At 52.3% G+C, this 23364-nt stretch overlaps 2 protein-coding genes and 1 long non-coding RNA gene across 6 annotated transcripts in view; 1 reads left to right on the plus strand and 2 right to left on the minus strand.

Annotated features, from left to right (window-relative positions):
- Positions 1-9886, minus strand: part of SLC23A2 (solute carrier family 23 member 2) — a 53954-nt gene extending 44068 nt beyond the window's left edge. Inside the window, exon 1 of the mRNA XM_054650798.2 lies at positions 9756-9886. The gene's annotated coding sequence lies outside the window, so the exon portion shown is untranslated. The remainder of the gene's footprint in view (positions 1-9755) is intronic.
- Positions 9019-19827, plus strand: LOC129131791 (uncharacterized). 4 transcript variants are annotated; one of them, XR_013185588.1, is made up of 5 exons: positions 9019-9220; positions 9377-9538; positions 10389-10436; positions 12425-12542; positions 15055-19827. It is a non-coding gene; the product is annotated as an uncharacterized LOC129131791 (long non-coding RNA). The 4 variants fall into 4 exon arrangements; XR_013185586.1 differs by lacking the exon at positions 9019-9220 and having other exon boundaries at positions 9253-9538; XR_008535735.2 differs by lacking the exon at positions 9019-9220 and having other exon boundaries at positions 9254-9538; positions 19634-19827.
- TMEM230 (transmembrane protein 230) lies at positions 17959-23019 on the minus strand. The gene is made up of 4 exons (XM_054650800.2): positions 22794-23019; positions 21361-21488; positions 20909-21031; positions 17959-19088 (listed from the first exon to the last, which is right to left on the minus strand). Exons 2-4 carry the CDS (start codon positions 21454-21456, stop codon positions 18948-18950), a joined length of 360 nt encoding a protein of 119 aa, XP_054506775.1. The 5' UTR covers positions 21457-21488; positions 22794-23019; the 3' UTR covers positions 17959-18947.
- Between the last annotated feature and the right edge of the window lie 345 nt (positions 23020-23364).

Here is a 23364-nt window from a genome sequence, read left to right on the forward strand (position 1 = left end):
GGGACAGAAATGGAACAAGGCAGTTTTAACACCCAACTGGCTGCTCAGGAAAAGCACAAAGAATTGTAAGATTTTCAGAGCTCACACTACTTAAAATAATATTTATAACAGCTGTAGGTTATTGAAGGAAAACTTATTGGGTTTGGAAAGGCTTTTTTTAAAAAGCTCTTTGGAAAATTTATTAAAATAAACCTCTAGTTTACCTTTGTGATCTCTGCCAGTAAACCAATCCTTTTTTAACCAATATACTCTGGGTTTAATATCGTGCCTTAATGGCTGCCTCATCTTCAGGGCTCTTTGGCAGATGTGTTTCAGCGCTGCTCTTAACAAAATAATCTCAATTATTCTTACTTAATTGGCATCAGATAAATGCAAGACTTCTTAGCTGCTGCTGTCTGAAGGAACAGCACTTGAGCACACATTTTGCCCTTTGAATAATTAGGAGAGAAGACCAATGCAGCTGGGGTGTACCTAAGTGAGCTGCAAAGCCGGGCTAACACTGATCACAAAATCTTTACCGAAGCCCAACAGGCAAGGAGGGGAGCTCAGAGAGCTCTGTGCCTTCGGGCTCATTTATACCCAGCGATTTCATAGCAGCTTTAATTGACAGCTTTGCTGGGCTCTATTGTGCCTGATTAGGCGTCTCCATGAAAAGCATTAGCGGTGTTTGATGCCCTCCAAGGCAGAGCAGCTCATTAGCAGGGGATGTTTACAGGAGCAGCAGCTCTTCCCCTGCTGCAGGAGGGGCTTTCAGGCCGTGTTTTCACCAGGACGATCGCGACTCCAAAGGAGCTTGGCCCTCCATCCTTTGCCTTTCCTGCTATTTGCCAACAGGACAGATGGACAAGGAAAACATCTGACAGGACTACAACAAACCCCAACACTCGGGTATTAATCAAAACCCAAATCCCCTCCCTCATCCCCCCCCTTTTTTTTCTTTTTTTTTTTAGCTTTAAAAGCATCTCTCTGTGAGCTGAAATAATTACAAATAACAAGTGCCCAACAGGCTGAATAAACCAGACCAGAGCCCTGTGAAATTATATTGGTAATAATGGCCCTGCTCAGCACAACCTCCCAAAATTCCACACACACAAAATTAAATGGCACCCATGCAAATACATCCAATATCAGCAAATGACTGGTAATTGTTATTGCTCCCAGAGATGAAAGGACACAGAACAGAGTGAGAATACAGCAATTATTGCCTGCACTCTGAGCCTATGAACAGGGACCTGCAGCTCCAATTCCTTTCTTGCCAGTCTCAATCCAAATTACTCCTTAGGTTTGGTTTTAACACAACAAAATGCTCGTCAGGAAACCATGATCTGCCAGCTTTTATCTAAAACCCCAACCTGTTAAAATATGACCAAGCAAATGCTGCTTGCACCAGGAAGACTGAGTTACCTTCCAGAAACAATTAATTCTGCATAAAAAATGAAAAAAGGGAAATAAAAGCTGCTGTAGCCTGTGAAGAGCTGGTGCTTCAGAGCCTGCAAAAACAAGGATGTGTTTCCTTTGCCTGGCCATGGTGAGGGTCTGGATACAGGATTCTCCACACAAAGGACAAGTAATAAACAGAGCCAAATTCGTTTTTTCCTGTCACGGGGACTCAAAGTCTCCACAAAAATTCAAACCTTCCCACAGCAGAGTCCACTAAATGCTGTTAGCTCTGACACAGCTTCATTTCACCCAGCATACAAAAGAAAAGGCTGCTAACTCTGCAGGGCAGTGTTTTATTCCCCTCCCAAGCCCCTAAATAAAAAGTGAAAGTCACCACATGGGAGTCACGTGCCCGTTTCATGAGATCCCCTCGGTGACCTTGAGTGCTGCTCAGAGCATTTACACACAATTCCTGAAAAACACATTTACTCACAATTACTGAAAAAGCACAGTTACACACAATTCCCTGAGAAAGCACAGTTACACACAATTCCTGAAAGAGCACAGTTACACACAATTCCTGAGAGAGCACAGTTACACACAATTCCTGAAAAAGCACAGTTACACACAATTCCTGAGAGAGCACAGTTACACACAATTCCTCAGAGAGCACAGTTACACACAATTCCTGAAAGAGCACAGTTACACACAATTCCCTCAGAAAGCACAGTTACACACAATTCCCTGAGAAAGCACAGTTACACACAATTCCTCAGAAAGCACAGTTACACACAATTCCTCAGAAAGCACAGTTACACACAATTCCTGAAAGAGCACAGTTACACACAATTCCTGAGAAAGCACAGTTACACACAATTCCTGAGAGAGCACAGTTACACACAATTCCTGAGAGAGCACAGTTACACACAATTCCTCAGAGAGCACAGTTACACACAATTCCTCAGAGAGCACAGTTACACACAATTCCTCAGAGAGCACAGTTACACACAATTCCTCAGAAAGCACAGTTACACACAATTCCCTCAGAAAGCACAGCTACACACAATTCCTGAGAGAGCACATTTACACACAATTCCCTCAGAAAGCACAGTTACACACAATTCCTCAGAGAGCACAGTTACACACAATTCCCTCAGAAAGCACAGTTACACACAATTCCTGAGAGAGCACAGTTACACACAATTCCCTCAGAAAGCACAGTTACACTCAATTCCTCAGAAAGCACAGTTACACACAATTCCTGAGAGAGCACAGTTACACACAATTCCCTCAGAAAGCACAGTTACACACAATTCCTGAGAGAGCACAGTTACACACAATTCCCTCAGAAAGCACAGTTACACACAATTCCTGAGAGAGCACAGTTACACACAATTCCTCAGAGAGCACAGTTACACACAATTCCTCAGAGAGCACAGTTACACACAATTCCTCAGAGAGCACAGTTACACACAATTCCCTCAGAAAGCACAGTTACACACAATTCCCTCAGAAAGCACAGTTACACACAATTCCTGAGAGAGCACAGTTACACACAATTCCTGAGAAAGCACAGTTACACACAATTCCTGAGAGAGCACAGCTACACACAATTCCCTCAGAAAGCACAGTTACACACAATTCCTGAGAAAGCACAGTTACACACAATTCCTGAGAGAGCACAGTTACACACAATTCCCTCAGAAAGCACAGTTACACTCAATTCCTCAGAGAGCACAGTTACACACAATTCCTGAAAGAGCACAGTTACACACAATTCCTGAAAGAGCACAGTTACACACAATTCCTGAGAGAGCACAGTTACACACAATTCCTGAGAAAGCACAGTTACACACAATTCCTGAAAAAGCACAGTTACACACAATTCCCTCAGAAAGCACAGTTACACACAATTCCTGAAAAAGCACAGTTACACAGCAGCACCTGAGCTCAGCTTCAGGATGGAATCCAAACCACTCCAGGGAAGTGGGGATGGGAATAAGGTCAGAAAAAAGGAAGCTCCTTCAGGTGGTGGCTTCTGGGATAGAAATTCTGGGTACTCAGCAAAACTGGGCTTGGTGGGCAGAGGCTTCCAGCATTTCCTTGCCACTGCTAGCAGCAGATCCATGGACTTGCAGAGGGCTGGGAGCCTGGGATGAATCCCCACTCACCACCCCAGCACATAAACACTGCCAACTGCATTAGCGTGTAAGGCACCTTCCCATTAAAGCTGCACTTTGTTCTGTTAACTTTTACAATCTCACAAGTGGGTAACAGCCAGCAAACCACTAAAATGGACATTATTGCCCTGGGCTGCCATTTCACGGCCACGCTAAACAGGAATAAAGCCAATTAAAATGTGTGGCTCCACTGAGAGCCCAAAGTGCTGGGTTCACACCCGAGGTTAATGCCCAGGAATGTCAGAGCATTTCAGAGCCCCCCTGAAATCGCTTTTCACTTTCTTTCCCACTACCCCGCATTCCCAAAATGCTTCAGCCAACGAGCCCTGCAACAGTTTGATTTAAATATAAATCCAGACAACAACTGAAGGACATGGAGCCATTCAAAATCAAATTCCAAATCAGTTTGGTGACTCACATTTCCCAACAGTCAAAACCAACAAATAGTGAGTCAATCCCCCTACAGCATCAGTGCTCAGCTGAGGCCCATTCTTCCGGCAGTTTTACTCTACAGTGAGCATGAAGTGGGTGACAAATCCAAACAGTCCCTTTGATCAGGGAGGGCACACTGCAGCTTTAGCCCAAACACACAGAAACCAGGTCAGGTGGTGTTTTCAGAGCTTGGGGAGTTCGGATACTCCCAGGTATTGTGGGACAACTCAGTTCCTTCACACCAACTGGACTCCTCTGCTCCTAAAAATACAACTATCAGACAAAGCTTGTTTGCTGACACAAATCCAAGGTCAAAACATTCCTGGTTCTCAGGACAGAGACGGATCAGTCTCCAAAATCCAGCCATGCCACCCCCCAAGGTGCCTGGGCCACTCTTAGAAACACACATCCATTTATTACTGCTTAGTAATGTACGTTTTGGGGCAATAATTAAATATTCTGGTGGCCTGAATGTGTTGAGAAGGAACTTTGGAAATTCCCTTTCAGTGAAACAGGATAAAGTTTATTTTCGCTTGAAGCTGCTCTTTAAAAGGAATATAATAAACTCATTCAAATGCTGGTTTTAGAGCCCAGCCATTCCCCAGCAATCAAATAGAGGTGGGATGGGAACACAGAGAATTTCATCCCAGGAGCGAGACACCCAACCCTGGAGCTCCAGGAGCCCCTGGGCACAGCCTGGTGGCCAATCCATCCTTCCCAAAGAGCCTGGTGGCCAAGCCAGCCTTCCCAAAGAGCCTGGTGGCCAATCCATCCTTCCCAAAGAGCCTGGTGCCAATCCATCCTTCCCAAAGAGCCTGGTGGCCAAGCCATCCTTCCCAAAGGCAGCCTGGTGGCCAATCCAGCCTTCCCAAAGGCAGCCTGGGGCCAATCCAGCCTTCCCAAAGGCAGCCTGGTGGCCAATCCAGCCTTCCCAAAGGCAGCCTGGGGCCAATCCAGCCTTCCCAAAGAGCCTGGGGCCAATCCATCCTTCCCAAAGAGCCTGGGGCCAAGCCATCCTTCCCAAAGAGCCTGGTGCCAATCCATCCTTCCCAAAGAGCCTGGTGGCCAAGCCATCCTTCCCAAAGAGCCTGGGGCCAATCCATCCTTCCCAAAGGCAGCCTGGTGCCAATCCAGCCTTCCCAAAGGCAGCCTGGGGCCAATCCATCCTTCCCAAAGAGCCTGGGGCCAATCCATCCTTCCTAAAGGCAGCCTGGGGCCAAGCCATCCTTCCCAAAGAGCCTGGGGCCAATCCAGCCTTCCTAAAGGCAGCCTGGTGGCCAAGCCATCCTTCCCAAAGAGCCTGGTGGCCAATCCATCCTTCCCAAAGAGCCTGGGGCCAAGCCATCCTTCCCAAAGGCAGCCTGGGGCCAATCCATCCTTCCCAAAGAGCCTGGTGGCCAATCCATCCTTCCCAAAGAGCCTGGGGCCAATCCATCCTTCCCAAAGAGCCTGGTGCAAAGCCATCCTTCCCAAAGAGCCTGGGGCCAAGCCATCCTTCCCAAAGAGCCTGGTGGCCAAGCCATCCTTCCCAAAGCCACCCCGGAGCTCTGAAAGCCCAGCCCTGCCCCAGGGCCACAGCAGAGCCAAGGGAAGTGTCAGAGCCCCCAGGGTGACTCACTGGTGACAACAGTGGGGACACAAAACCCAAACTCGTCCCTGGGTCCCTCTGGAGAAAGCCGGGAGCCGCGTCGGGAATTCCCAATGTTCCCAAAACACGATCCCTGAGATGAAGTCGAGTGGAAGGGATGAAATTACAACAGGAGCTCCAAGTCCAGCTCTCCCTCCTCCTCCCTTTCCCCACCAGTGCCAGTGATGTCTCAACACCCCAAGTGCCTTTCCAAGGAAGTAGCTCTGCTCCTTTCTGGGCCAAATTACCATGGCAAGAAATCCCTGTGTAGATTCATCCCCAGCAGAAAAACATTCAGGCAGCAAACATTTCCTTCCCACAACCTGAAAACAGCCAAATATCATCAGATTTCTCTCCTGCCATCAAAGAAACCCTGTCCTGAGACAGCTCATAACAACTAAAAACATTTGCCCATAAAGCAAATGTGCTCCCAGGCAGTGACAGAAATATTTCATGCACCCCACGAAGCTGAACACGCTTCACCCCCGGGAAGGCTGGAGAACACAGCAGGAACTTTCATCTGTAATGATTTATTTTACTCCCGCCTTCACTGCATCAGGATGCTCGTCTCTTACTCATCCTGTCTGTCAATATTGTCTTCCTGCAGCTTTTAAGTAAAATAACCCCCATGGTAACTGTTGTCAGGCCATGTCATGACCACTGAGGCTTCATAAATAACCCTTGATATAAATAGATTTTCCAGCAACATATAAACCATCAGCTCCAATGGAAGTACAAGGGTTGTGTGCAGCCATCTGCATTTTCTCCTGTAAGGATAAACACATAAAGAAGTGTTTGAAAGCAAAATAAATCTATTGAAGAAATGGCCCAAACAGAAACTTCTGGGGCATGAGATTTCTTACATGGCTCACACGGAGACATTGACAGGAGCAGCTAGAGCAGAACAAGAACTCCCCAGAAGAAATCCTTCCCTGGGAGGGCCATGAGCCCCTGGCACAGGGTGCACCTGGAGCCCTGCAGAGTCCCAGGCCAGCCCGGGACAGTGGAATTGGTGTCCCTGCCCACAGCACTGGGCGGGCTCTGAGGTCCCTTCCCACCCAAACCATTCCAGCATTCTGTCACCTTCCAGTGGCACCAGCTGGTGGTGGGAGCAGCTCCCAGGAGGTGCCAGCTGCCTTCCCCTGCCCTCAGGTGCAATCCCAGCAGTTCAGACCAGTCCTGAGAGCAGCTTAGCAGCCACTTCTGCAGGAATCCGTACCGACAATGCCTGCAGTGTCACCCATCTTCCTTTCAATGGTGTGCAATCAACTTCCACAGCACAGCAAAGCCACGGCACAGCCCCTCAGGACACCCCTGCATGCTGAGGAAATTGCCACGTTCGGCTACACCAGGAAGAAATAAACCCCCAAACACAGGGACAGAATCAAAGATTAAAAATTCGGTTTAATTTTTTAAAAGCATCGGAAATAGGAGCTGCATACAAATGCAGCATTTTTTACAGTGTGGGGGAAATTCCCAATCAAAGTTTTCTGTCAGGAAAAAAAACAATCCTCCAACACTGCCATTATCTCAAGCTTCCACTGAAGAAGTCTCCAACTAAGTAATACCAACAAAGAAATTATTCCTATTTCTCCACTGGAATTCAACTCCCTGTTAGACGACCTGGAGCCAGAAATTCTCATACCAGCAAGGTTTAAATCCCCCCACACACCACCCAGTATGGACTTAGGGAGGTACACTCAGGTCTGCCTGGGCTCAGGGAGGCCAAAGAGCACGAAAATTCCCTGAACAGGTCTGGCTGCCATAGGAACACAAGGCTTTTGTGGGCACCTAGGGGACACTGCCAGGGGCTGAGGGATGGGAGCTGTCACCCAAGGAAACACCCATCAAATCCTGCCAGTGGCCGAGGAGCTGCTTCTCCTCCAAACCCTTTCATTTATTTCCATGCTGAAAATGCTGAAGAAGCAACAGGCCCGTGCTCTGAGAACCTGATCCTCATCCTGCTCCTTCCATCTGCTGAGAGCTGTGCGCTTCCAGAGAGTTCAGCAAAGCTAAGCCTGGCTCAGGGCAGGGCTTACAGCCCAGTACCACACTGGGATGGATTTTAAACCATTTGATTTCAGCCTGTTAAGCCTCAGCAGGAGCACCACCCACCCCTGAGAAGCCCAGCGTGATCTCCTCTTGTCCCCAGGGCTCTGACACGACATTTTCAGGTCCTCTTTACATCCCGACTAAACCAAAGGCTTGTTTAAATCCATGATAAAAATCTCAGGGTCTGTTTAACCTCCTTGCTAGCCCAATGTTGAATTTGTTTCAGTGCATCTCCATGTTAACACTGCTCTAATTTCAAGGTATCTGGATCATGACTGGGAGCTAGGAGTAGGGGTACAAGAGCTCATCAACTAAATCCAATTGTTCCACACATCTCCAGATTATTTTCCACTTTGCTAACCTGAGCTCCTTGCTGCAATAATCCTTTATCTACACTGAGATCACCTGGCAGACAAGGCGTGCAGTTAAGCCTGCCTCTGGCACCGTGCAGCCCATCAGCTGCTCAGCACTCCAGCATTTGTTCTGCTTCTCCACTTCGAGCCTGCACCAAACTCCACCTGCCAGGAAAAACACTACCCAAACCAGTTCTTTTTTCAAGCTTAAACCGGGTAATTTAAAGCCTGCTCAAGCCTGGCAGTGCTACACTGCAGTGAGGACACGCAGACATATTATGCTCCCTATGAATACAGAGCATTTGGTGTTTTTATTGAGAATTAAAGCTCATCAGCAACAGGGGGCCTGGCATTTACCTGGCACTGAACTCACACCAAGAGTCAGCTGCGCGTGGGAAATGACAAGGCGGAAAAAATGAACAGGCCAGGTCTTTACCTTCTCCTAAACACCTCGGGGGATTTCCTTCCCTGCCAGAACCTTCCTTCCACCGGCTCTGCTGCTGCCTTTGGGGTCAGCCCAGCCCGCACTCACCTGGCCAGGAGAGCCCCGAAGTGCCTCAAGGGATGCTCTCCCCTGCGGACAAAATGACAACGACGGCTCCAAAATGAAGGGATGGGAATAGAACTGTAAAGCCTCTGCCTCATTCCCAGCTTTTATGGAAAAAAAGGTTAAAGCCACCAATAACAGGAATGCATGGTAGTGTTCAGTCCTTATTCTAGGAACCCTAAAAGGCTTGCAAGAAGCTTTGTTCAGGCATTTTCCTGCACTACCTACATCACTTCTTCCTACCCAAATGTACCTTAAAACAAAAGAAAACCACACACGATATCGAACGGGGCTTGCAAGTTAAAACCAGAAAATTTAAATATTTCCTGCCTCGATGTGCACTGAAAAATAAAAAGGCAAATAAATATTTTTTTAAAAGAGGGGGAAAAAAAGCTTTAACGCATATCACGAGAACAGGATCAAGGAAGAGCGAGGCCACCCCTTCAGGACCAGGGGAGAATTAACCTGCATTTCTCCATCCCATCCGCAAGCTTACGGCTCTGCCACCCATTTTGTCTCCGATTAAAGGGAAAAAAAATAATTAAAAAAAAAAAAAAATAATGACCTCAGCGGCACAGAGAGAAGAAGACCCCACCCCGGGATGGATGCCCGAGCGGCGCTGCCGGCCGGGCAGGTGGCCCCGCCGCAGGTGCCACCCCGAGCATCCCCCGCGCCCCTTCCCCATCCCCTGGAGACGCTGCCGAGCCAGCACACGCCGGCGCGGAGCACGGGAAAGGCATTTATTTATTTATTTATTTATTTATTTATTTATTTATTTATTTAACCCGCAAACGCGAAATGAAAGGGAGAGGAGGAGCGCAGAGGTGCGGACGGCGCTGCGGCCAAGGTGAAGCGCGGCCGGTGAACATGGTGGAGGCTGCGGGGAGCCGCGAACCCTCCGGCCCGCGGCAGCGAAGGGCGAGCGGCGGGGATGCGGGGCCGGCACGGAGCTGACAGCGGGCGGGAGGTGAGGGGCGGAAAGCGCTGAGGGAGGAACGCTGAGGGGAGAGCGCGGCGGGGAGAACGCGGCGGGGAGAGCGCGGCGGGGAAGCGCTGAGGGGAGAGCGCGGCGGGGAGAGCGCGGCGGGGAGAGCGCGGCGGGCAGAGCGCGGCGGGCAGAGCGCGGCGCGGAAGCGCTCCCTCAGGGCTGCTCCCTCAGGGCGGCAGCGGGAGGACGGGCTCACCTGCCATGGCGGGCTGAGGGCGGCAATGGCGCTGGGGGCTGCGGCTCCGCTCCGCTCGGTCTCCGCGGCGAGTGCGGCGGGGCCGGGCGGCCCCGGCAGGCAGAGCACGGGGCGGGACGGGCGCTTCCTCCGCCCCCGACAAGATGGCGCGGCCCCGGCCCCGCTCCCTCAGGGCTCGGCCGCCATGGCGGGCCCGGTGCTCGACGGGGGGAAACAGCCGCGTGTTCCCTGAGGGTGAGAAGGCTCCAGCTGCAGAGATGTGTGAAGGGTTTATGCGTGAAGGACACAAATGCAGAGTCACGGAATGGGGCGGGTTTGAAGGAACTGCAGTGGGGTGTCTGGTCCAGCCTCTGCTCAGGAAGGGGCATCCCAGAGCACATGGCACAGGATTGTGTCTAGACGGGTTTGGAATATCACTGGTGAGGGACATTCCACAGCCTGTCTGGGCAGTGGGGCACTGAACAGGCTCCCCAGGGAATGGTCATGGCCTCAGGGATGGCAGAGTTCCAGGAGGGATGGGACAAGACTCAGGAGCATGGTGGGATTGTCGGGATGTGCTGGGCAAGGCTGAGAGTTGGATCAGTGGGTCCCTTCCAAATCAGAGATTGTGTAACTCTGTTATTCCGGTTCTAGGAATCAGTGCTTGGTCACCGGCACAGCAAAGTTCTTCCTCGTGTCCAGGTAAAACATTCCCTGCCTCAGTTTCTGCCCATTGCCTCTCGTCCCACTGCTGGGCCCCAGGGAGCAGAGCCTGCTCCATCTCCAACACCTCCCTGCAGATATCGATGGATATCGATGGATATTGATGGATATCCATGGATATTGATGAATATTGATGGATATCGATGGATATCGATGGATATCGATGGATATCGATCAGATCCCCAAACAAAGCCTCTTGGGCCCCTCACCTAGGGATCCCTCTCCAGCCCCTAGGAAAATATGCTCATTAGGTGCCCCCAGCCCTGGCCCTCTTGGGGCTTTGCTTTGTGGTTTCTTTTTGGAATTTTGTTTATTTTTAATTATTATCTTTTAGGAAAACTCCAACTTTTACAATTGGAGAGTGAGTTTAGGGAGGAGCAAAAGAATCATGGAATCATTTAGGTGGGAAAAGACCTCTGAGGTCAAGCTCAGCCTGTGCCAAAGCATCACCATCCCAAGGAGACTGGAGCACTGAGTGCCACATTCCTTAAACACCTCCAGGGTCAGCCCATTCCAATGTCTAATCCCCCTTTCTGTAAAGAAATTCCTCCTGATGGCCAACCTAAATCTCCCCTGTTATACCAGAGGAGACTAAGCTGCGTCCCCTAAAAGATGAGGGACCTCTACCACATCTGCAAACACCATTTTTCTGAGATTTACAGTTTTCTGGTGGGGGCCAGGACCAATGTGGCACAAATGTGGCACAAATGTGGCACACCCCCCTCCCAGCCCACAGAGCTGGGTGTTTTCAGGCTCTGCTGACGTCTGCAGCTCTGGTAGCCAGCTCTGGACTGTGCCTCTCTCACGTCCCTCTCGGCAACATCTGACATCCCTAATGGCCTCTGCCAGCGTTAACTCGCTCTGATTTGTGTCCTGCCCTTCCCAGAACGTGCAGTTCTCAGACATGTCAGCTCGTGGCTCCTTCCCTTGCTCAGGGCTGCTGTGGGCAGCCAGGGCCGAGCCCCTCAGCTGATTCTGCCCTTCCTCCTGGCCCTGGCTGTCCTTGAGGAGACACTGACCCGTGCTGGGCTCTCTCCCCAGCCCTGCTGCTGTGTAATCGAGGTGCAGCCCCGAGTCGAGGGCGAAGTGCTCCCCAAGTGGACCCTGTTTCACCCAGACCTGCAGCTCTCTGTTGATCCTTTGGGTCCTTTTTCCAGCGCTGCTGTCTGTGCAGTGTTTGGCAGCAGGAACGCTGGGGGTGTTTGTTCACCAGCTGTCCCCCCTCCACCAAGAGGGTTTCATCTGATCCCATTAAAACCAGGAGCTTACTTTAAGACCAGAGACCCTGCCAGGCCTCTGGAGCATTTGTGCTTATCCTCCCATTTTTTTTTCCCCACGTTCACTGCAACACTCTCCTGGTTAAGCTTCTAAAAGGTTTTTGCAGTGAGACATATGGAGAACTGCAGAGGGCAGGGCTGAGGCACAGTGCTTGATTGTGGGTATTGATCCTGGGCATTATTCGATACCTGGCCTTATCCCAAATGTAGGCACAGACTTCAGTGCAGCTTTTAAACCTTAAAAGCCTTTGTTAGGCAGGGTGGGGAGGTGACAGGAGGGACATTTAGTGATGTCACATCGATGTAGGCTGTGCTGTTGACAGGAGTTTGTGCGTGCTCAGTGTCCCCCCGTGCTCGGGATCAGGGACAGGGACTCAGCTCTGTTTTATTTTGGGGTGTTACAGTTTTCCAAGCTGCCCTCCCCGGGGGAAAGGTGGCAGAGGGAAGTACAGCCAGAGAAAACACATCAGTCAGATGGAAATGTAACAGATAAAGACCTCAGGGTCCTGATAATCCCAAGGACAAGCCAGGGCAGGATGATGAAGCTGGATTTAGTGCTCCAGGAATTGAATTTGACACAGCTAGACCCCCCAGAACATGGGCTCAAACCCTGTAAAGCCTTTTTCAGTCCTTTCTCCTCTTAAATTTCCTGTTGCATTAGATGAATAACATTCTGTGTGAATCCCACAGATGGAGTCCAGCAATGAAGAAGAACCCAGCACTCCTGTTTGTGGATAACAGGAATATCTTCCACTGGATTACACAAAATAAAAATGAAACCCCTGCTAATTCAACAGCGGCCTAGGAGGTGAGTGGACACTCCCACAAATTATCCCCCAAAAATGAACAACCAACAGTGGGGGGTTTTTGCCTTTGCTTTTCCCTCTGGAATATGGAATGGTGACTGAGGGAGCAGCTGGGCAGACCCTGAGCTTCACTCTGAGGTGAGGAAAGCAAATGTGAGCAGCCCTTGGTTAAAATGCCACCTCCAGCAGCTGGTGGGGAGCTCCCGACCCACAGGGATCTTTCATTATCTCGGGGACACCCCTGACTTGCTGTTCCCCGCAGTGTCAGGTGGAGAAACAACGCGTTTCTTTCTCAGAAAAAAAAAAAAAAAAGTTTATTTCTCAGAACCCAGATGGGCCCTGCCAGCCGTGCCCAACCCCCGGTTTGTCACCTGCAAAATGCAGGAGAATTGTTACCAAGTTTAATTAGTGCAGAGTGCTCTCGGTAGCAAAGAGAGCCTTCGGTCCGAGCATCTCGGGCCAAGTTCTCAAATTACGGCGGCTCCAGCCAGCGACCCACGCGGCTGAGCCCCTGCTGTGCCTGCGGGGAGCGCCAGCAGCGCCTGAATTGAGTCCTGAATAAAGCAGTGGGTGAGCAGGGCGGGAGATCGGCGGGGCTGCAGCGCTGCTGGGACCCTGCTGCTCCTCTCACGGGGGTTTGCCCTCTGGCAGCTTTTGGAGAGAGGGGACCTTCCTCTGGGTTTGGGTTTGCAAAATGGTTTGGAAGTGCAGAGGAGGTTGTGAGAGCCAGGAGATGCAAACAACCAGGAGATAGAAACAACCAGGAGAGTGCAAACAACCAGGAGAGTGCAAACAACCAGGAGAGTGCAAACAACCAGGAGATGCAAACAACCAGGAGAGTGCAAACAACCAGGAGATGCAAACAACCAGGAGATGCAAACAACCAGGCGATAGAAACAACCAGGAGAGTGCAAACAACCAGGAGATGCAAACAACCAGGAGATAGAAACAACCAGGAGAGTACAAACAACCAGGAGATAGAAACAACCAGGAGAGTACAAACAACCAGGAGAGTGCAAACAACCAGGAGATGCAAACAACCAGGAGATAGAAACAACCAGGAGAGTGCAAACAACCAGGAGATAGAAACAACCAGGAGATACAAACAACCAGGAGATAGAAACAACCAGGAGATGCAAAAAACCAGGAGAGTACAAACAACCAGGAGATAGAAACAACCAGGAGAGTACAAACAACCAGGAGAGTACAAACAACCCATCCCAGGTCCTCTTCTTCTCCCACGGGACGTTCATCCCAAGCTGTCAGGAGTCCAGAGTGCTCCAGAGTGCTCCCAGTGATGCTAACTCAGCTGGACAGCCTGTGCTCTGCAGAAGGCAATTTCCTTGCTGCTGTTGTGGCTGGGACCTCAGGGCTGTACCAAGAAATGAGATTTCACTTGCTGAGTCAGGGCAGTGCCCGTGTTTGACAGGAGCAGGAGGAGGAGGAGGAGATGGGCTGAGTCACCTCTCCGAGTTCATCCCCAGGCTGCTTCCCAAAAGCTCCTGAGATGAGCCCTGCAGTCCTGGCAGGAGAGCAGCCAGTGTTTGCCTGTCTGCTCTGCTCTCCTGCAGGGCTCTCTCCTTGTCCAGATGCTGAGTCTCTGGAGCCACATCTGGCTCAGAGGCACGGCAGGAGCCCAGGGCTGATGGCTCCCCATGGTTTTGCTCTCCTGGGCACACTCACCCTGGAGTTCTGTTCCATTGGATCTTCTCCCCATCAGATCAGCCCTGAGGGATCTGCAGGGATGGTCTCCAAGGGGGAGACCAGCTGGGATTTGTCACCTTGTGTCACGTTCACGTGGGGCTGCTCAAAGCTCTGGGAATAAAGAGCAGCTGCTGGGGGCAGATCTGGATAGGCAGGACCAGAGCAGCTCATTCCCACTTAAACTGCTTCCAAAATGAGGTGGACATGGTGCACTAAATCATTCTGAAGTCCATTAGAGGAATTTTATAGCACAGAATAAAAGAGGTCCTTTGCACAGCACGGGCAGCAGTGCCTGGTGCTGCTTACTCATCCCTGTGAGTGAGAGCAGACACAGTCCCTGCTTTCACCCACTGCAAATCGTGCCTCAGAGAGCAAGGGTGGAGGGCTTGGGTCACTTTTACCCTGTGACTCATGTAATCCCTCGTGTGAGCACATAGCAGCAGCACACGGTGACATCAGGAGGGACACAGACACGCCAGCCCCTGCACAGGGCAAAAGAAACAAAGGGTACTGAGGCATGAATGGGACCAGGAGCCCTCTGCAAAGCTGAACCTGAGTGCCCAAACCCCACTGGGCAGACACCAGGAATGGTCACACACACACACAGGCAAAGCAGAGGGAGACCTGAGCCCAGAGCTCCAGGGCAGGGCCAGCTCTGGCACTGAGTGTGGGGGCTCCCTGCAGTCCTGCCTGCCCTGGCAGCTGGAGCAGGGCCTGTCACAGCAGTGCAGGGTGGCAGTTAGAGCAGCAGGGCTGCCACAGGTGGCCAGGCTCTCTGTTTATAGCTCTGCTGTGTGCTCCTGCTCCCAGGTGAGGGCACAGCCGTGCCCTGAGAGGCCCAGCAGGAACAACACAGGAAGGGATGGGAACCAAGAATCGGAGATGAAAGGACAAAACTCCACAGAGAGCCTGGAACAATGAACTCAAACCCCTCCCCCAAAACTGCCCTGTAGCTGGTTAACCCCTTCCCTGCCTGAAGTGCCACCTCTCTGCTATTCCTAATTGCTGCCAAGCAGTGTCACTGCAGCGTTCTGCAAGCTCTGGCCCCTCGAATTGTCTCCAGCAGAGGTGGCAGAGGGGCTGTGGGCCTGCCTGAGCCTCTGCAGCCCCAGCCCCATGGCCAGGGTGGGAGGCAGCAGCCCGGGGGAGCAGCCCAGCACTGCCCTGGCCCAGGGATGATCCATCCAGAGGGAGCCTCTGCCAGCTCCAGGGCCTCAGGGTGGATCCAAGTCCAAGAGTTGCCTTTGTTTCATGGGGAGGATTAAACCATCACGAGCTGCTTGTGAGCTGAACTTTGAATTGTCTCCTCAGTGATCTGAAACTCGATCACCCAACAAAGAGAGACCTCCACAAATACCCTTTTTGTGTTTGAAGCTGGAGACCATCCACTGGTTTATTTTTAGGCACACATTTGCACTGGCCCTGTTACAATCCTTCCTCTGTTCTTGTGCAATAAAAGGCAGAGAGGATTCTCTTGACCTTCAGTATCAAATACAGAGAAAATAAGGCATTTGTCTGGAAAAGAACCACCCAAAATAGCAGGGAAGAGGTCATGCTGTGCTATGGGCTGTGAGTGTTGAAAGACGAGGAAAATGAGGATTATAGGAGCTGGCAGACTTCTCCTAATGACACATTCATGAAAACTGCTAGAAAATTGTATGGTGATGCTAATTAGTATTTGTATGTTAAAGGACCTGAATCTTTCCCTTTTACACTAAACTCTTGCCTGAGAGTAAGAAATGATCCCTGCTGAGGTGAGTTCTCAGTTTTCCTTGAGGATTTGTTCTAGATCCAGAGCATTTCCTTTGCCACACAGGCTTTGGCTCAGGAACTGATGCTCCTGCATCACCAGCTGATGTTCCCTAAACTCCTCCCAGCCCCTCCTCAGCCTTTCCAGCTCCCTGTGATGCAGACAATTATCACTACATGCATTTTCTGTCTTGCCTTTCCTTGAAGGAGCTGGGAAAAGAGCCCAGAGGACCTGACTGGATGTTTAATTTCTGTCACATCAGCAGGGCCATCTGCAGCAGGCATTTCCCACTGACAAGAGAAGGAAGGTTAAAACCTCTCCTGACAGGTTAACAGCATGATTTGCAGCAACAGCTTAAATAAATGGTTGCAGGCAGGAAAGAGTAGCAGGCAGCTAATCCTTTAAAGACTTAAGAGCAGCTACTACTTCAGCCCAAGTAAATATTTCAAAACAAAATTAATTAGTGGTGACTAGTGGATTTGCTGCCCTTTGATTTAACATCCCAGGATGAAACGGTGATTCCTCCCCAGAATTTTTGCTTCAGTGCCAACCCTGCTGTTTCACAGGAGCTGCAAGTCCTCTCAGGATCCAGCCCAGTTTTGTTCCTCCCTGGAGCTGCAGGAAAGGCTCTGCAGGGATCCCGTGGCTGTGGGAGGGAGGCCCCTCTGTGCTGCCCCAGGGGTGAGGAGAGCAGCCTGGCTCAGAATCCTGCCCAAGTGCACTGTGCAGGAAGGAAATGTCACTTCCTGATTCTTACCAGGAGAAAGCTCTGTCCATGCAGGCCACGGAACAGCTCCCAGGAACTGCCTTACTTCCAGTTAAAAGCAGCTCCTTACACCTTCCTAGACACAGCAGAGCAGGGCAGGAGAGGCCTCAGGGTAACAATCCTGAATCAGCACAAGCCACGTCTGCCTGAGCCCAGAGCAGCCAGGCAGGCAGGTCAATAACTGCAAACAATCATTTCCAATCAACAATCGAGTTTTCCCTGCCCATGACCCTTGGCTCCACCACAGAACAAAGGCAGCTCTCTGGGGAGGCTCTGTCATGGCCTTGCTGGACTGTCTGGACTATTTTTAGACAAATCCAGCATTCCTAAAGATCCTCAGGCTGCTTTTGTGCTCAGGAAGGGGAGAGGAACTGCTGTGCACGTGCACATCCACATTCCACACAGGACACAGGAGTGGGAGCAGGGAAGCACAGCTGGCTCAGCACAGAGCCCTGGGAAAAGGGCAAAAATCCTTCATTTTCATCAGGTTGAGAAGGCAGGAAGGGAAGGCAGGACTGCTCTGAGCTGGGAGGGGGAAACCAGAGGTGTCTGCATGGTTGGGAGGCCAGGGAGGTCCTAGGGCTGGGTGATGTCCCCTCCCTGCTAAAGGAAACCCAAATAATCGCAGGTTCTTGTCCCCCAAGAGAGGCTGACTCACGGTTTGGGCCTGCTGTCATTGACACATTCCAGCTGCTGCCAGCACCTCCTGTGTCCCTTGTCCCCTGTCCCTCCCCAGCTGGGGCTGGCAGCAGGGAGGGAGCCTCCAGAGATGGAAAGGGAGATCCTGAATGAACAATTGCACTAGTTCTTCCTCAGAGTGCTGGGAGGAGCATCAAATACCCCCTCACTCAGGGGAGTGCAGACAAGTGAGGGGTTAAACAAACCATCTTGGCTCAGGGTTTGGGTTTAATCTGGAGCACTGAGGGAGGAAAAAAGGCAATTGTAGGAGTTCAGAGCAAGGTGTTTGTTCAGCCCTGAGGAGTGGACACCTCCATGGGTCTGCTCTGCACTGCCAGTCACTCCTGCCCCCTCCTTCTGGAATGTTCCACCCACCTGGGGCTCAGGGCAGCTGTGGAGTGCCTTGTGCAGCCTGACACTGCTGGGGCTGTTCCAGCTGTGCCCCCTCACCCCAGAGCAGCCAAAGCCCAGTTTGTAGTGCACTCTGACACCCGTGAAGGTGGGAAGGACAAACTTGTGGTTGCAGAGAATCCAGAACTTTATTCATGGTAAATGCATCCCCCAGCACTGCTGCTGGTTGTGCAGGGCAGCAGGAGACAGCCTGCTCTGCCCTCACAGCAGCACAGCCATCGCTCTGTGCTCCCTGAATGGCACCGAGCAATCCAGAGGGGCTTTGGTCAGCACCAACTGCACACAGAACTTCTCTTCACTGCCCTGGGCAGGTCTGCACAGCAAATTATCTACACAAGGACCAGAGGACTCCAAAGGATGCACAGCTGCAGTTCAAGTGTCTCCAATACCCACAGCAGTCAAGCCCAAGAGTTTTGGTATTTAAACACTTGAGTGTGGGTTCCAGTCCTTCAGGCAGACTCCACAGCAGTCCCTGTGAAGGACAAGCACGTTTTGCCAACAGCAGCACAGGGAAAGCTGGCTTGGGGAAATGAGTTTGTGGGGAAATGAGCCAGGCTGGCAGGGGGCTCTGGAGCCCATGCACTGTGTGGAAATCACCTCCTGCAAGTGCTGCTTTCCCCCCTCATCAGACTTTATTTACTCCAGGACCAGTGGTTTGGAAGCGTTTCTGATGGACAGAGAGCAAAAGGAGAATTTAATGATGGCCTGGCTGCAAAGGTAACCCAACAATAACCACAATCTCATGGAAAGCTAAATTAAACTCTAGCAAACACTTAGAGAAAAAACAAGGATCTGCTGCTGAAACCAGCTGCTCTATTTTTGGAAAACTGCAAGGACTGCCTCGCCCAGGAAGAGCTTCCCAGCGAGCGGAATTATGCAACCCCGAGAGGAGGAAAAAACAAAATCCCGCAAATCCCAAGTTCTTTGCAATTCCTTTTGGTCAATTCCGGGCTGCAGCCCCCACCCCCAAACTGGAAAACCTGCAGCGCCTCCAGGCCGGGACACGCAGCAGCAGCAGCAGCAGCAGCCGTGCCCGGGCGGCACGCAGGGGAACTGCCGGCTCCGAGCGGCCTAATTAGGGCGGGGTTAATGAGCAGCTCAGTCGTCGAAGTCGGGGATGTCGTCGTAGGAGTAGCCCCGGTAGCCCTTGGAGGCGTAGTAGGCGATGCGCAGGTGGTAGAAGCCGGGCAGGAACACCAGGATGCCGATGATCAGCACGGGGATGGCCCGGTCAGTCTCCTGCAGGGACAGGGGCACAGGGCTGGGGATGCCTTCGGCTCCAACTTTGGTGTTTTCAGCTCTAACTTTGGTGTTTTCAGCCTTAACTTTGGTGTTTTCAGCCTTAACTTTGGTGTTTTCAGCTCTAACTTTGGTATTTTTCAGCTCTAACTTTGGTGTTTTCAGCCCTAACTTTGGTATTTTCAGCTCTAACTTTGGTGTTTTCAGCTCTAACTTTGGTGTTTTCAGCCCTAACTTTGGTGTTTTCAGCCTTAACTTTGGTGTTTTCAGCTCTAACTTTGGTATTTTCAGCCTTAACTTTGGTGTTTTCAGCTCTAACTTTGGTATTTTCAGCCTTAACTTTGGTGTTTTCATCCTTAACTTTGGTGTTTTCAGCCTTAACTTTGGTGTTTTCAGCTCTAACTTTGGTATTCTTCAGCTCTAACTTTGGTATTTTCAGCTTTAACTTTGGTATTTTCAGCTTTAACTTTGGTATTTTCAGCTCCTGTGCTGCTTTAGTGTGCAGTTCTGAGCTTTAGGTTAAGTGTTGTAAGAGCTCCTCACAGGGTAGGGAGACAAAGCAATTCCTTCTCGAGCTGGGGACCAAGGACAACCACCCAAAGCTCAGGCCCAAGAGCAGAAACAACGTGGAATGAAGAAGGAAAAACAAGGATGGGACTTCATAACCTAAAGCTATAATTGGATAAGTAACTCCAATATGCACATGGAGCAGAACTTATAAAAGTGACAGACCTCATGACCAGTTGTCCCTTTTGGGACCATTTTGGTTGATCTTGGGTGCAGCCCTGGCTGGGCTCCTGTGCTGCCCAAGGTGGATCCATGGAGGAGATCCTTTGAATGAATCCCAGCTTTATTCTGGAACTCTGCTCTAGCCCAGCCTTCCCAAGGCACCCCAGTGGTATCTCTGTGAGGGGCTCTCCTCCCTCTCACACCCTGCCTGCTCTGGGGGAAGGTTGCCTGGAGATGTGAATGAATTCTCAGAATGAGGTGATCTGGAAGGTTCTTTGAACCCAAACCATCCCGTGGTTCTGTGATGCATCCCCAAGGTGAAGAAATAAAAACCCATCTTCCACCAGAAATATCTCAGCTGTCAGCAGGCTGAGCCCTTAATGCTTGCTGCAGGAACCCTCCAGGGACCCCATCCTTCACCAGGGACCCCATCCTTCACCAGGGACCCCTGGAAGTGCAGCAGGGCTGGCAGCTGTGCCTGCAGTGCTGCTGATAGCCCCAGAGCTGCTCTGCTGCCAGAGATAAGGCAGAGCTGAGCTGCCAAGCGCCCGAGCCCGCAGCACAGGGTGCAGGAGAGAAGCAGCCAGGAGCAGATCCCTGGATCAGCCCCAGCCAGATGGGGAGGTGTGGCTGTGCCCACACGGGGTCTGGCAGCTCCTCCTGGCCCTGCACGGGCTGAGATCTCTGCAGGACAGGGATGGGACCTCCCCAGGGACACTCAGCCCCCTTGGAGGTGCCCGGCCCAGCCGGGCCGTGGTGAGAACCCATTCCCTGCTCAGTGCCTGTGGCTCTGAAGTTCTACACTGACCATGCTCACAGGACCCTTGAGGCTGGAGGAGACCTTCAAGGTCATCAAGCAGCCCCAGGGTCACCCCTGGCCCACGTGTGTGCCACATGCTCACATTCTGAACCCTGCCAGGGATGGGGACTGCACCACTGCAGCTCTTGCCAGGCCTTCCCACATCAAACCTTTGCTAATTTGGAGTTGAAGCCTGCCCTGGTGTGACCCGAGGCTGTTTGCTGTCCCCTGATGTCCCCTGAGGGCTGGGGGCAGCTCTGAGGGCAGTGCCAGGGGTGTCTGAAGCACTCACCCCTTTGCTGATGTACCCTGCCAGCAGCAGGGCTCCGATGATGATGAGGAAGGTCCCGATCATGAAGAGCACCACAGCCAGCGCGATGGCCTTGTAGGGGATTTTGGGTGGGCTCTTCTTGAACTGGATGGAAAAACCCAAACATCGAACAGCTGAACTCGGCACGGCTCCCCTCCCACAGCTGGCACAAAATTCTGCTCCAGAAGTGCCCTCCAGGAGGAATTCTGCCCATGGAGACCCTGCTGGGCCAGCCCCTGCTCCCAGCCTTGTTCCCAGGAAGGATCTTTAGGCTTCCCAGAGGGAAAGGGCCCAGGATTAGGGTTAGATTTAGGGTTAGATTCAGGGTTAGCCCTCCTGGCTTTGGCCCTCTCTGAGCTGCACAGGGACACATGAGAAGCAGCTGCCTGTGCAAAGCCAGGCTGTGGTCTCACAGCTCCCTTCCCCAGTTTTACCTGCAGGTCAATGTATCCATCATCGGTGCTGGAGAGTTTGGAATATTTGACTTTGCTACTGGGGATCCCAGCAGAGAGATTGGTCCTCGACGGCATCGTGCCAGGGGGGCCTGGGCATCAGCTACAGCCTGGGAGCCAGGGCAGGAGCAAAAACAGGAGAGGAAACTCAGGGATGGCAGAACTGAAGCTTCTGAGGAGAAACTCCCCTGGCAAGGCTGTGCCACCCCAACACAGCTCTGTTCCCCTTCAGCAATTACAACTTCTCCCACAGAGGATCTAAGAGTTTAATTTGAAGGCTGAAATGCAAGATGGATACAGCTGGAACAATGTTTGGAATGAGGGAGAGCCTGTGCTTCAAACCAGCTGGAAATTCCCAGGCAGGGCCCAGGTATGGCCCAGCTCTCACTGCCACAACACACATGTCCAAGCTCTGGCTGTTTCTGAACAGGACAGCAGCAAACAAACCCAAACCAGAGCTAAACAAAGCAGCTTTTCAACCACCAGGAGATGTTGCAAGAGAGCAAGTTTGGAAAAAAAACCAAAACAAACAAAAACCACAAATAAACACAAAAACCAACGCAAAGCACTGGAAACTGGAACAAGATGGAGCTGTCATGGGGACAGCAGGAGTGACTCAGAGGGAGCAGCACAAGGGGACCCACCCCAAATCCACCCAAAACGCCCCAAATCCACCCAGAATACTCTAAATCCACTCTGAATACACCAGAACTCACCCAAACCACCCGAATTTCACCCAAAATGCCCCAAATCCACCCAGAACACGCCAATGCACCCCGAGTCCACCTGAACCCACTCCAACGCACCCAAATGCACCCAAACCACCCCAAATCCAAGTGAACCCACCCAGACCACCCCAAATCCACCTGAACCACCCCAAATCCACCCGAACCCACCCAAACCCACCCCAAACCATCTCAAATCCACCTAAAGCACCCCAAATCCACCCCGAACCTACCCAAACTACGCAAATCCAGAACTCACCCCGAACCCACCCGAATCCAACCTCAGCCCACCCCAATCCCCGGCCCGCCCAGCCCCGGTACCTGCCCAGCCCCGGTACCCCCGGTACCAGTCCCGGTACCAGTCCCGGTACCCCCGGTACCCCCCGTACCTGCCCAGCCCCGGTACCCCCGGTACCCCCCGGTACCAGTCCCGGTACCTGCCCAGCCCCGGTACCAGTCCCGGTACCCCCGGTACCTGCCCAGCCCCGGTACCCCCGGTACCAGTCCCGGTACCCCCGGTACCCCCCGTACCTGCCCAGCCCCGGTACCCCCGGTACCAGTCCCGGTACCCCCGGTACCCCCCGTACCTGCCCAGCCCCGGTACCCCCGGTACCAGTCCCGGTACCCCCGGTACCCCCCGTACCTGCCCAGCCCCGGTACCCCCGGTACCAGTCCCGGTACCCCCCGTACCTGCCGCCCGCCCGCTCCATGCCGGCCCCGCCCGTTCCCCCCGCGGCCCCGGGAAGTTGATGCCGCTGACGCCGCTTCCCTTCCAGGTCACGGCGGGGCCGGGCCGGCCTCCCCTGCCCGGCGCCGCCTCGGCACGGCGGGAGCAGCCCCGGGTGAAGGGGAGAGAGCAGGAATTGTTAGAAACTCTGGGATGAAGGATGTGCCTCGCCAGACGTTCTCCTGAACTGCTGGAGGGTAAAGGGGGAAGGATCTGGAGACAGCTCCCCAAGGGAGGCAGCTGAAAATCAGCGCCTGAACCCAAAATCCTGGAATGGTTTGGGCTGGGAGGGGCCTTCAAGTGCCACCCAGTGCCAGCCCTGCCGTGGCGGGGACACCGCCCCCTGTCCCAGGGGGACCTGGGGACACGGGCCAGGAGTGCGGGTCCCAGCAGGAGCCCAGGCAGGGATTGTCCCTCCCGGGCAGCAGCAGCAGGGCTCGCTCGCGGCCGGCACTGCCACCTGGTGCCATCCTCTGTCACCCGCCAGGGACAGCTTCTCAGCCGGTGGGGTCATCCTCAGGATGTTCCCAAATA

The sequence above is a fragment of the Agelaius phoeniceus genome, chromosome 30, assembly GCF_051311805.1.
Source record: "Agelaius phoeniceus isolate bAgePho1 chromosome 30, bAgePho1.hap1, whole genome shotgun sequence".
Lineage (NCBI taxonomy): Eukaryota > Metazoa > Chordata > Aves > Passeriformes > Icteridae > Agelaius > Agelaius phoeniceus.